The sequence below is a fragment of the Macrotis lagotis genome, chromosome 1 (assembly GCF_037893015.1).
Source record: "Macrotis lagotis isolate mMagLag1 chromosome 1, bilby.v1.9.chrom.fasta, whole genome shotgun sequence".
NCBI lineage: Eukaryota > Metazoa > Chordata > Mammalia > Peramelemorphia > Peramelidae > Macrotis > Macrotis lagotis.
In genome coordinates this window covers 503081254-503095374 of record NC_133658.1, presented here as the reverse complement: position 1 = coordinate 503095374, position 14121 = coordinate 503081254, and the positions used below count along the sequence as shown (strand labels likewise).

Genomic DNA, 14121 nt, shown 5'->3' with positions numbered 1-14121 from the left:
TTTCCCTTCTAATCCTATGTATTTGATTTTATTACTTCAAATTCATTAAAAAAGAATAGGATTCAGACTGCTCAAGGGATCCAAGCTATTTTTTTGTTTCTTAAAGATGAAGTCAGATGTCACTTCTTCCATGAAACCTTCCCTGATTTCTTGGTCCCTTCTCCCCTTCAGTTCTTTTGTTTCTATGGAAGAAACAGATGATTTTTACCATATTTTAACAACTTTAAAATGAGTTATCCTGAATAATTAAAAATATTATAATATAAACTAAGACTTGTAAAGGTTTCTTTCTTTTTTTTTTGCATGAAGTTAATGTGGGAGGTTCCTTGGAAATGTTCATTTGCTCTACTGCCTTCTATTTTCTACTCCCAAACCTAAAAACCAAACCACTTATTTCAACTTAGTCCAATAACTTCAAAAAATTTGGAGAAACTTACCACTAGCAGTTTCTGGCTTAATTTGAGGAAGTCCTTTTTGCCTGCGCTCTCTTTCTCTCTCTCGTTCTCGTCTCTCTTGTGATCGGGATCGAGGAGAATGCCGTCGCCTCTCTCGAGACCGTGAACGAGAACGACGATGACGGGACCTTCGAGATCTAGAACCAGACCTTGATCTCCTTCTTTTGGGTGACCTAATATTTATTAGAGAGCAGAATGAACACACATAAATGTGCATGCGCATGCACTCTCTCTCTCCCCACCTCCCTCCCTCCTCTGAGTTTTAAGCTTAGCACTGTAACTCAGTGGTTAGGAATAAAGATTTGGTAACTGTGTCTTCAAGTTTTTCAAATAATAAAAGCTGGATACAGGACTGATTATTTTAGCCAGCAACCAAATACAATAAGCATCCTTTGTTTTTATATATATTTATTTTCATCATTAATATACTTTATTGTTTTTAGCCCTAAAGTTTTTCTCCCTCCTTTTATCTCTACTAGGAAAAAAAAGCATTCTTTACAATTTTATTGACCAGTATGATTATTTAATAAGTTAATACTATGATTTTCTAGTGTGATCCATTTTACCTTAAAAGGGGCATATCAGATTGCCTTGATTACTGTTTTTAAAAGATTCAAAAAAGCATTGCAAATTCCATCTCTGTGTCCTACCATATTTCCCTGTAGACAACAATACCTTTCAATATAACTAATATAAGGGAGTAACTGCCATTTTTCAAGTTTACACACATACACATACACACACACACAGAAGCATCTATGTATAAGAACTATACTCAACATTATACATAACTTTTCCATTTTCCATATAACTAAATATTACTTAATTCATACATATAAATTAGTTACAAGTGGACAGATCATATATAAGTAGTGTATGTGCTCACCACAGTGCATCTTAAAACTAAATTTTAGATTCAATTCAAAGAATATAACATAAATGTCTCCAGGATAAGCTGATCATCTGAAATCTCATCACCAAGCAGACTTGACTTAGCTTTTGAAACTCAATACTTTTAAAGTTCTTTTAGTTGCCTAGAAGGCAGAGAAATAAACTACACCAAAAGCTTTCTTTTACAAAGTGCTCAGAACTTTACAGGTGACTTTTCATGTTCCATTTGTGGTTCTGCTTGTTTTGGACTAGAGGACTATCATATTCTTTGCACTGGATACCCCCTCATGGCCCCTTCCACATACTTTCCTGCATCCTTTTCTGCATTATCTTCCTCCATTAGACTTTAAGAGCCTGTACTTTCCCTTGAAGAGCAGGGCCTGTTTTTCTTTTTCTTATGTGGATGTCTAGTACATAGCAAGTATTTAAATTAAATGTTTATTGAACTGATTAAATGATGTACGTAGAAGATATAGTAATCTACTTCCAATGTTACCAAATATGTGCTGAATTCAAAATGGCAAGATTGATAGAGAAAAAACAACAACTTGAATTTGGATTAATACAAAATTCCTTTATCTGTGTGGCTTACTTCAATTTCAGTGGAAAACTTTACACATAGTTTGTGGGAAAAATAGATTACCTAGAAAAACTAGCACTGCTCAAACAGTTTGGGAGCAGGGCATGGGGGGGAGAACTAATAAAAACCCACACTAACCAAAAAGACCAAAAATGAAGCAAATGAAAAAAACTCCATGAAGTTTAGATCTTTCTCACTGCATACTACAAACTTATGTTGTTCTCATAACATACCGCTTAGTCCTAGGTTACACTTAAGATAATCTTTATCATACAAGATACCACTGTCATCTTCTAACCCTCTGAGTCTCTAAGCACACTTCTACCATTCTCCCTCACATGACTTCTTATGGACATAAAATCGATTTATTTTAAATCTTAATCTATTTTCAATCATGTCAGACATATATCCTTGTGAGCTGCTTGGCAAGTACAAGTTCAAGATAAATATGAATGTATGATATCTATTCAATAGTTCCACGAAGTTGGAACTTCCACAAGAATTAAAATCAATGAACTGAGGTGTTTTATGAGATCTGAACTGAAAGCACATGCTTGACTTTTTTATACCAAGTTTCTTCAGTAGATGAAATAAACCCATGTTCTATACCTGAAACTAATATTATAACTCAAGTACCATTTATAGAAGGGATATTACTTGCATTTTGTTAGATCTAATACATGTCAGTGAACTCTGTTTTAGGCCATTTTCTTGGAACAATAAACCAGTGAGAAAGAAAGCCTGATCTCTTCTTTGGTAATGAATACTTGTTATCCCCCAAACAAAGTCAGGTACATGTAAGTCAAATTCTATAAATCCTTGAGGGATTAGTCAGTAGGTAGCTCTTGTTAATAGTTCATTCTTACATAATGAACATTTTTCATTATGTATTTGATATAAATACCCTCCCTATCATCCACACCAAGTCCAAGACATATAAACCCATCTCCCTCATATACTTATACCCTAATTTTAACATGTTTTTAGAATAAACTTTATTCACACATTATGTCACACTTATAACTCATGAAGTTAATCCCAAGTCTTCACTTGAATAGTTCCCATAACTGTGGTTATCCAAACCCACATATATATGAATTCTAAAAATGTTTCAAAGCCAAATCTGGAAAACTTTAAATTTAAGCAAATTGATTTAAAATTTTCTCATCTTAAAGTATTCACTCCTGGAAAATTATGCTGTATTCCCCTCACCTTGATGCTGACCTAGATCTTGACTTTCTGTTTTCAGAGACATGCCGCTTAGTTTCTTGAACACAAGGCTGTTCCACTTCCATTTCCTTTAAAATAAAACTCAATTTAAAATGAGGGGAAGGAATGTTATATCAGTAAGAGGTTATAGCCTATTAAGTATCAGTCCAGAGAATTTGTTTCTTGAAACACTTCTCTTGATTGAATTACGTTTTTTAAAACTACCTGACAGAAGGAAAATTCTTTAACCAATTAGAAGATGAAAGGTAAGATTATCCTTTCCTCTGCATGTCATAGCATTTCTAAAGCCACTTTTTAAAAATAATAAAATTATGTCAGTGTATTTTGACACACTTTGATGATAATAGCAAAGATTATTCAATACATGCTTTTAATTAATTTTATAGCAAATGTACATGAGAAACATTTAGAATTCAAAATATTTCAAGATATGACAGGTAAATCCTATGCAAATTTGGAAAAGTACTCAAGGCCATTTTAAGGTAAAATTTTAGCTATTTCTACCTTAAGTTGGAGGAATTTTTAGTTAGTTCATGGCAACATTAACTTTATTTTCATTATTATTAAATTTTCAAAGTTTTTTGAAACTGAAAACACATGACTCTAAATAATGCTCAGCATTTGGACAAAATACAATTAGAGATATAAAGGGAAAAATCTGCCAAGAAGCAATTCTGTACACGAAACTTTTCATTTCTATTACTTAATTAATTATCTAGAATTATTTTTCACCTGTTGATGTACTTTCTGCATATGTGGTTCATTTTGTGCCTGGAATGAAGTTTGGTAAGGTTGCTGTACTGGTGGTGCTGGAGGAATCACAGGCTGAGCCATAGGAGGAAATGGAGGTGTAGGAAGTAGTCCAAACCCTGGCATCTGTCCATTAGGAGGAAGTGGGACCTTAAAAAAAAAAAAGGAAAGATTAAATTCCTACTTAAATGTCCATTGCCACAAATAATTTAGAGAAACCAAAAGTTATTCTCTATATAAAATCAGATAGCACTCTAAATCTAGATTACCGAAAAAATTTCAAGTACTATATATAAAACAACTTATCTTAATAAAATATACTAATAAAAAAGCTTGCAGTTTTCAAATGTAATTCTATACATGCAAATTTAAATTTATATGCTCTCATACAAGCATGTATATGCATACACACATGTATATATTAAAAACATCAACTGAATTTTTAAAGAATTGTGGCAATGATGACATAATATAGATTTATAAAACTTTCTAGCATATAATGACTTTATTAAATGGCTATTGACTGACTAACTTTTAGGGATTTGAATACCATAATTACAATTAAAAAATCAGGTTAAAATAAAAAAGAAATGTGTATCTGTTTTTGAGTTCTAAATAACTATTAATATATTCCACAGAGGCATCACTTAAACCTAAAAACATTTTTAAGACTTCTAAACATGTATTAGTGGAAACTGTTAGAAAACAGTCAGGAAAAATCCATTAGTAAATGATGAAAATCACTAAAATTAGTTTTCCCTTCAAATTTTCAGCACTACATTTTTAGAAGGGATTTAAGTGCCATAAACTCCTTTGGAAGTCTGCTTGAAGCCTAAGGGAGGCCTTTTCAGAACAATGTTTTTAAATGCTTAAAATAAAATACGCAGGATTATAAATAAAGCCAATGATATCAAAATAGTAAAAAAGAAATGAAGTTCACAGACCTCAAATCAAGAACCACTACTCTAGATGAACTAGGATTGGCCATGATCTAGACAAGAAAATGTAACTAGTTAAACAGATTTTTTGAAATCTCTCTCAAACTAGGTTCTTGTGTTTATACTGGCAGTAGTATCATAAAATACATAGGTCCCTAATAACTTTCTGAATTATCTTAACTTTAAAATTTTTAGCATATAATTAATTATACAGTATAAAGCTTTAGCTCAGAAATTTAACAATCATTTGTTAAAACCTAAAACTTGCAGCAAAAGAATTTTAAGTACTATATAAACTAATAGAACACAGTACCCACTCAAACCATTATCTTCTTATTTCAATAGGGAAAAAATGGTTTAGGTTCTTTAATTTCAATAATGAAAAAAAAGATTTTTAATGTTCCATAAAACCATTATATTAAATAATTTACAAAAACAATATACAAAACAACCCACGAAAGGGATAGAGTATCTACTTAAATTCCCTCTTTATTAACAAGAAAATCACCAAAATCAATTCAGATGCTGTAAAGAAGAGTTTATACTTTATGTAATGAAGGTGACTATACATGTAAACAACTAAGTATAACCAAGATATATACAGGATGTTCTCTCAGAGGGAAGATAAGATTAATTAAGGAAAGCTGGGAAAGATATCATGCAATTTTCTTGGGGACAATTAACTAAGACCTGAAGAAAAATCAAGGGTAGAAAATACATCATTTCCTCCAGTATTACATAAAACTGTTTAAAATTATAGGAAAAAGGCACCCTTCCATTCTCTTGATATGTTAGAAATATGGTCTTGATACCTAAACCAGAGAAAAAAATTAGAAAGAAAATGATGGACCAAGCATTCCTAATGAACATAGATACAAAGATTTAATGTATAAAACTGAATGTTTATAATTAGACTACAACAATGTATTAGATTATACATAATGTCTAGATTGGATTTATATCATGAAAACAGGGTTGGTTCAACATAAAAAAGGTGATAAAATATAATAAATGATATTGATAATAAAAAACCACATGATTATGCCAATGAAGGCTTAAAAAGGCTTTTGACAAAATAAAGTCATTTGTTTAAAACTCTAGAAAATGGAAATAATTTGACATTTCCTTAGTGTAATAACAAATAACTATCTAAAACTAGGAGCAAGCAAAGAATGTAATGGAGATAAATTAAGAATCTTTTTAAATTAGATCCAAGTTTAGTAAGAATATTTATTATTACTATTTAACGTTTTTCTAGAAATAAAAATTATTACTTTTTGCAGATGGTGAGTTAATTAAATTCAACCAAAACAATTGAAATAATAAGTTTATCAAAGTAGTAGAATATTAAATATACATACATCATTAGCATGCCTGTATATTACCAGCAGTGGGCAGCTAGGTGGCACAATGGATAGAGTGCTGAGCATGGAATCAGGAAGACCCACGTTCAAATCTGGCCTCAGACACTACTAGTTGTGTGACCATGGGCAAGTCATTTAACCCTGTTTGCCTCAAGTTTCCTCATCTGAAAAATGAGGTGGAGAAGGAAATGGCAAGTACCATTCCAGTATCTTTGCCAAGACAAACCCCAAAATCAGATCACAAAGAATTGGATAGAACTGAACAACTTACAAGTAAAACAAATTTCAGCAGGGGAGCCTAGAAATATTTGAGAACATTATCTATCAAAGCATACTCAGAATTTATAAAAATTTAACTATGAAAATTCTTTGGAGAACTGAAGGTAAAGAGAGTGTGTGCATGCGTGTTGTGTGTGTGTTGCCTGAACTATGTATATTGAGTTATCTTTCCTTGAAAAAATAAAAAATTTTGTTCAATGGACAGGAGAACTAAATGCTTGCAAATTTAAAAAAATTTTGCGTTCTGGACCCCTTTCATGATATAGGGAATTCCTTGAAATTCTTATATTTTTAAATTGCATAAAATAAAATGTACAAATTACAAAGAAAATAATTATGTTTAAATAAACTTATTAAAATGATTTCATAACCAACTTAGACTATAGGTGAACAATTCCTACCATAAAAACTTCTGATATCACCAGAAGACAACTTCAAAAGATTTATTTTTCATTAATGATATTCAATATTCATTTTCTCAAAATTTAGTCTCAGAAAAGAAACCTATTTTCAGTATTTCTAATTCATACTTTATTACTAAATTACAAATTTTTAGAAAGAGGTACCCACATGCCTCAGTAGGTCTATATTTAAAATGTAAGGGTCATCCATACCTGATGGTGTATCGGTTCCTGTTGTACTCCCAACATTCTCTGCTGATAGGGATCTATATTTGGAAGCTGTGAATATGCTGACTGCTGCATCCCATCTCCTGGAAATCCACTAGAAATAAAAAACAAAATGTAGTATGGAACAGCCCAATAAGGAAATTGTAAAGCTCAATTAATATTAAGAGCAAGAATTTGGTCTAATACCTTTTTTAAGATCTCATCTACCTATGAATCAGAACAATTTCTTAACTTTTCTGCATTAAAGCATTATGTCATAATGAAAAAGGTGCTAAAACTTAAGAGTCCAGAGAGAACTGGGGTGGGGGTGAGGGCTGAGGGAAAAGACCTGTTTTCTAATACAGACAAGCTCTCTAACCAAAAGCAAGTCACTTCACCTCTTGAGTTTTTTAAAATGGAGATAATTCTAATTCTAATACCTACCTGTCAGGGTTGCTCTGGGATCAAAATGAGTTATGGTATCTGTGGCACTTTAAAAACATTAAACACCATATAAAATGGCCTTATTTGTTGCCCTACATTATTTTATGGATCAAGTACTATATAAAATAATATATCTGATATGCACCATTGTCTGTGTTAAAATGAAATTTAATAATTAACAGCAAGATTACAGAAAATGGTTTTATATTGCTTCTATGGAGAAATTAGTCTTTTCTCAGACTTCTAAATAATAATAACTTTTACTTTGTTCTTCTTTAAAATGCTTTAAATCACTTACAACGGAGGCTGAGGAAGAGAAGGAGAAACGGAAGAATCTTCTTTCTTTGATTCTTCAGCAGCTTCAGGCTCATCATCATAATCAAATCTATCTAATAACTTCTGGAAAAAATAATGATTTTTCAATGCTTCTTTTTTAAAAAAAAAGATCAAAATTTGTCTCATAACAAGGTTAATATAATTCCATAGCTATTTTACATATTTTTTAGAAGAAAAGCTTACCTTGTGTCACAAATATAAAATACAATATATAATCACACATATTTTAAAGTATACAAAGCAAATCTTCTGGTATAGTAAAATATCTACTTTCAAAATTAGTAAAAACACAAAAATATTAATTTAGCTTATGTACTTACTTTGCAAGTCTAAAGAAATTATATGGTGTGTTATTAATATAATATTTAAGGAACAAAACAAAGCAAAGTTATTCTATGGGTCAAGGAAAAACTTCAAAAAATACATTTAAGACACCAGTGGGGGGTTTTTTGGTCACATGTGAATGATGTATATATATATGCCTTAACATTAAAAAGTCAAATAATCTCATTTTATGAAAAGAGAATAGTCCAAATACTGGTTCTTTCCCTTGTTTTTGGAAACACAGGAAATCACCTTCATTTGCTTTCTTAAATAAAAACATTCTCTCCAAAAAAGATAAGGTGGCAGCAGTCCCTTGTAACAGAAACATTTTCTGGTTTAAAAAAATGATTCATTACACATTTAGGGAAAAATTGATTAGACTCAATTATTCTATAGAGATAATCCTCACAAAGAGTACACATAATCTTCTTTACTATACTCTCACATGCCCACCAATGTGACTACCAACAAAATTTACTATATCATGTATGCACCCAATTTTAACATAATCAATATCCTTCTGGATTAATCTTTGTCTTTAGCAAATACACATTTGTGATATGACATTTTTAAAGAAAAATTGTTAGTTAATTTATTTTTAACATTCTTTTTTCATTTTTAAATTCTGAGTTTAGAATTCTCTCCCTCCCTCCAGTCTTTCCCCACCCAGGCAAACAATAAAAATACCCATTTTTATATGTGAAATCATGCAAAACATTATTTCCATTGTGATACGACATCTAATACCAATGTGTGCAATAAGATTAATATTTTCCTCTGAAATTCAAGCAATAAAATGAAAATGATATTAAATATACTTCGAAGGGACCACATATTTCCAAACAGAAATTGCTAATTCAATATTTCTAAAAATACCTATTGGTATTAAAAATTCACTACAAAACACCCAAATTACTTCTGAGATAAAATCTGAAATTATTTACTTTTATGCCTTTTTGGAAAGTACTAATAGGATGTTTCAGGGGAGCAGATTAGCCCTTCCAATAAAATTTCGATTTTACAATTAGAATTATTTTGTAATTCTTATGCATACAGACTGATAATATGAGGGAGATGGTGTAGGAGATTGCTGAGTAATAGAAAGAAACCAGTCTGTGAAAATAATGATAAATTTTTGTGGGCAATAAGGTGGAGTTCAATAGCTCAGATGTTGAGAGCTGATTGAAAAATTAAGGGAAATGGCCTACCTTATCAAATGTAGTTTTTTGCTCAGGTTGGGGAAAGGAAGCTTTTTGTTCAGATGGTTGTGTCGTTGTAGTCTTCAACTGAGCTGTTATAGCTTGAACCTGAGCCATCACAGAATTATCAATGGCTGGAGACTGGGGTTTTGAAGGTTGTTGGAAAGTTTGAAGAATTTGCTGAAGCTTAACAAATAAGAAATTCAATAAGCTATATTCTGGTAGGTGCATAGTATAAAAAAACATGATTAAGAAATACAATGAATAGTGAGACAAATTAAATTAACACAGGTAGGGAAACCAAATAGATTCTGTTTCCTCTTGATAAAGGTTTTTCACATTGTTCTGTTTTGCATGGGAAAAGGAGTGTACAGTAAAGATAGAAATGTAAATAGCAAAAGGTTTGTGCTCTCTTAAGTCAAATTCTTGGGGGGAGTAATAAATGGATTGGTACCCCTTAATTTCTTTTCCTACATATTCTATCATTGTGTGCTCCTAAAAACTTGGTTCCCTCAACCAAACTGTATTACTTAGCAACCCCTCATCAATGTAAGATGGCTCCATTTATATTCCCCACCCCCACCCCCAGCTCAGTGCCCTACATGTAGTATTTAGTAAGTTTGTTTTTGTTAAATTACCATGACCTTTACCAATCATATTTTCTCTGTGTGCTTAAGTTTTAGTTGACTTACCTGCTGTCCTTGGGTTGTCTGAAATAACTGAGCCACTGCTGCAAAAGCATCAGAGCTTGGCAACTGTGGCATAGTGGGCACTGAATTTGTAGTGACTTGTGGAGTTTCAGAAGAAACTTTTATTGGGGGTGGAGATGAACCTACAAGGAAATGTAATAGAAAACCCTAAGATCTCAGTAATAGTACCAAAATTCTTTTTTTCCTCATTGGAGTACTATATTACATATTATATTCTATTTTAAAAAATGAGCTACTTAATTATACAAATCCAATCTGCAGTTCTTGAATTACAAAACGAAATTCTAAATTTCTACACATGAGCCATACAAATGCTTCATAAAAATCAATGCATTAAGTAAATTACAAGTTAAGATTTTAGATGATCATACCTTCATTATTAGTAACATTTTCTGGCACTGAGGCAGCACTAGTAGCTCCTGCTGCCATGTCCAAAAGAGGTTGAATAATTTCAATTTTGAACACTCCATTTTTTTGCCAAAGGTTCAGAACACGAACTATTTTACTCTGTTATGTGGGATAAGGGAAAAGATATGCAATAACTACATGGCACAAATAAGACATTCTTAAGTATATGTCATGAAAATATTTAAAGTAAACGTAATAACATTTATATCAAGATGGAAAGAAGACTCTTTCCCTACCAAACAAATGTACAAAGCATAAAGAAGGTGTTAGATATGGAGACAGAAGACCTGAGTTCAAATCAGGTCTCAGACATTTAATAATTCGGTGATACTAGGCAAGTCTGTTTGTCTATGCTTCTTCCTTTGTAAAATAGGGGTGATAATTACAGCACCTACCTCTAAGAGTAGTTTTGAGGATGAAATGAGATATTTGTAAAATACTTTGCAAACCTTAAAGAAATGCTAGTTATCATGATTAAATGGGATAATGAGTTTTGATTATATAAAAAATAAGCAGATTTGAAAAATGTATTGCAAATTCCTTAATATGGAAAGGAGTTCTGATTATTTTGACTACCAAAACAACTATGACTTGGTAGCTAAATATTAGCGAAATAAAGGGAAAGGAAAATAAGGGAAAGATCTTGCCCAATGTAATGAGATAGTGAAATTTCAGATATGAAATCAGCTCAACATTTTCCCATGATGCTGGTCTCTTACTTCAGTCATTGGCAAATATATCTGATAAAATTCTTTTAGATAAAAATTATCAAAATAATATCTACTTCCAAGTAGAAATGATTAAAGTTTGTGAATAATTTTCATACAAAAAACATAAACTACCAATAAACACATACCCCAAAAGTTATTGACCCTTAATAATCCAAAGAAACATAAAACGATTTTAAAATGTTGTCATAGCACAATTTGGTGTAACCAGATAAAGAAGAATGAGATTCGATATTGGAAGGGACATAGGAGAACACAGTCATGTGTTCACACTATAAATTGGCATGAGTCTTTTGAAAAACAATCTGGCCATAGAAGTTATAAACTCTGCAACCCAAGAATCACAATCCTGAGAAAATATCCTAAAGTTTCGGCAGGGGAAATGATCTACACATACAAACATCCATAACCACTTCTCAAAAAATGAGAATACTTTAAACACATTCAATGAATGAACTTGTAATTAATAAAATTTACATGTCCAATTTTTTAAATAAAAATGATTATCAATAAGTTATGTAAAGCAAATTAAGCCTCAAAGAATTAGAATATATGCAGAACATGCCCATAAAAACAACATATATATACACAATAAAAATTTATAGGCTTAAAAGAAGGGAACTGGGAGCAAAAATTTCTTTATGCTCTTTTGTTAATAACTATATTATTTTCCAAAAAACTGGTAGAAAATTATATTAATTATACATAATTAATTATGTATTATATTATGATATTAACTAAATTAATTTTAAATTCAACTCTCTATTTTGTTTGTATTTTAAAGTGTGTTTGTTAATGGGTACTTCTGGCCAACATAGCTGTCTGAATGGAGAGTGGGTTAATCAATTCCCAACTATTTTTAGCCAAATTCTAAAAATTAGTACCAGGTCACATGAAAAAAAAATCCAAAAGAACTAAAGTGATTTCTTTTGTCTCAAAATTGCATAAAAATCCAGCCAAAAGCCCTACAAACAAAAGGAAGGAGGATGTCAGCAAGATGTCAGCCAGCACAGTCAAACAAGTTGGACACTAAGAAGTCATGAACTAAACTGTTTATATCTATTAGAATCTGAGAGCAAAGTCAGCGAATTAACAAGTATTAATTAAGCATTACTATATTCTAGACTTTGTGTTAAGTACTGAGGATACAAAGAAAGGCAAAAAGAGTTCCATCTTCAAGAAATTCACATTGTTAACAAGAGGCAAGAGGCAAAAAAACAAAACCAAACACAAAAAATCCTACATACAAGCAAGATATATTTTGTAAATGGGAGGTAAACTTGAAAAAAAAAAAAGCAATAGCAGATCACTTTATATGAATATTGAAATCAAGACAGATGTGAGAAGAAAGAGCATTTCAGACATAAAGGCAAGTCAGTTTAGAAAACAAAGCATCAGCAGATAAGGTGTCATATGCAAAAAACAGCAAGGTGACCAGTGTCACCAGACCTCAGGGAACATTGACTCAAGTATAAAAAGAATAGTGAAAAAGGCCAGCTTATGAAGAACTTTAAGGATCAGAAAAACCAGGAGAAGGCCCCAGATGCAGTGGGAGACCTTGATTTTTTGAACAGGTCTCAGTTTGACTGTGTCCATTCGGTGATTAAAGTGAGGTAAGGGAGAACAAACAGAACCTGTACCAAGATGTTGGTTATACAAGTGGGAAAAAAAGAATATATGAGACCATAGTAAAAGGAGAAAAAAATGACAAGTCTAAGTAATGGATATTTGAGGTGAAATCATGTGAGGGTTAAAGATAGCATTAAGATTGGAAGTCTGGGTAACAGAGTATTGGCGATACCCTTCAATAGTAATAGGAGAGTTTGGGGACATGTTAATTAAATTTGAGGTGTCCAACAGGCATTTTATGTTTTCAACTATGGAAGTCAAGAAGAAATTAGAACTGGATAGAGAAATGAGAATCATCTACATACAGATAACTGAAGTCAAAGAAAATATAAAGAGAAATGGGAAGAGGAGTTAACGAAGAGCCTTAAGGGACAGCTAGATGATGCAGTGAATAGAGTACTGGCCCTGGAGTCAGGAGTACCTGAGTTCAAAACCAGCCTCAGACACTTAATAATTGTCTAGCTGTGTAGCCCTAGGCAAGTCAATTAAACTTACTGCCTTAAAAAAAAAAAAAGCTAAGAGCCTTAGGTGGCACCCAGGAGACTAAAAAGGAACAGTCAGAAAAGAAAAAAAGAAACAACAGAGAACAATATACTGAAAACAGAGAGAGAGAGGTCAAAGTACTTGGGAGAAGAGGATGATTGACAAGGTCCAGAAGTTGCAGATGTCATGAAGGATGAGGACCAAGAAAAAGTACTTTTGTATTTGACAATTAAGAGGTTACTGGTAATTGTGGAGAAAGCAGTTCCAATTTGATATAGATATACATCAAACCTAACAGAGAAACAATTGGGGACAAAGGGTTGGCCAAGAGGGAAGATAATACTCAAGAAGGTTCAGGAAGAAATACATCAAACTTCTTGATCCTAAAGGAGACATTAAAGGGGGGAAAAAAAAGGAAAAGAATTTAAGTGGCAGAGGGTGTTCATCATAGAAGAACAAAACTGTAGCAATATGTAAATATTAATCATAAGAAATAAGGAAATCCAGAGAATCCTAGATGGTATGGATTGATAATAAAGTGAACAAAACCAACACAATTTATAAACTCTTAAATGCAACCATGTCTTCCAAGGGTTTGTGATGAAAGCATGTTATTGTCTCACCTCATAAAAGGTGATGCTGTTGTCCGATTCAACATTTCTGGATCCAACCAATCCAGCAATATCACCACTAAGTCTATGAGCCCAAAGAAATCATAAAAAGGGGAAAAGACCTGCATGTACAAAAATAATTATAGCAGTTTTC

At 31.9% G+C, this 14121-nt stretch overlaps 1 protein-coding gene across 7 annotated transcripts in view; it reads right to left on the bottom strand.

Moving 5' to 3' along the window:
* LOC141506865 (SR-related and CTD-associated factor 4) overlaps window positions 1–14121 on the bottom strand; it is a 109571-nt gene that overhangs the window by 48375 nt on the left and 47075 nt on the right. For 3 of the 7 annotated variants that reach the window (XM_074214014.1, XM_074214016.1, XM_074214013.1), the window contains exons 5-12: window positions 10480–10615; window positions 10091–10230; window positions 9408–9584; window positions 7838–7938; window positions 7102–7210; window positions 3889–4056; window positions 3139–3224; window positions 438–628 (exon numbers count right to left, since the gene is read on the bottom strand). In XM_074214014.1, coding sequence (XP_074070115.1) covers window positions 438–628; window positions 3139–3224; window positions 3889–4056; window positions 7102–7210; window positions 7838–7938; window positions 9408–9584; window positions 10091–10230; window positions 10480–10615 — 1108 coding nt within the window. The remainder of the gene's footprint in view (window positions 1–437; window positions 629–3138; window positions 3225–3888; window positions 4057–7101; window positions 7211–7837; window positions 7939–9407; window positions 9585–10090; window positions 10231–10479; window positions 10616–14121) is intronic. The other 4 variants (XM_074214017.1, XM_074214011.1, XM_074214012.1 and 1 more) reach the window with 3 other exon arrangements.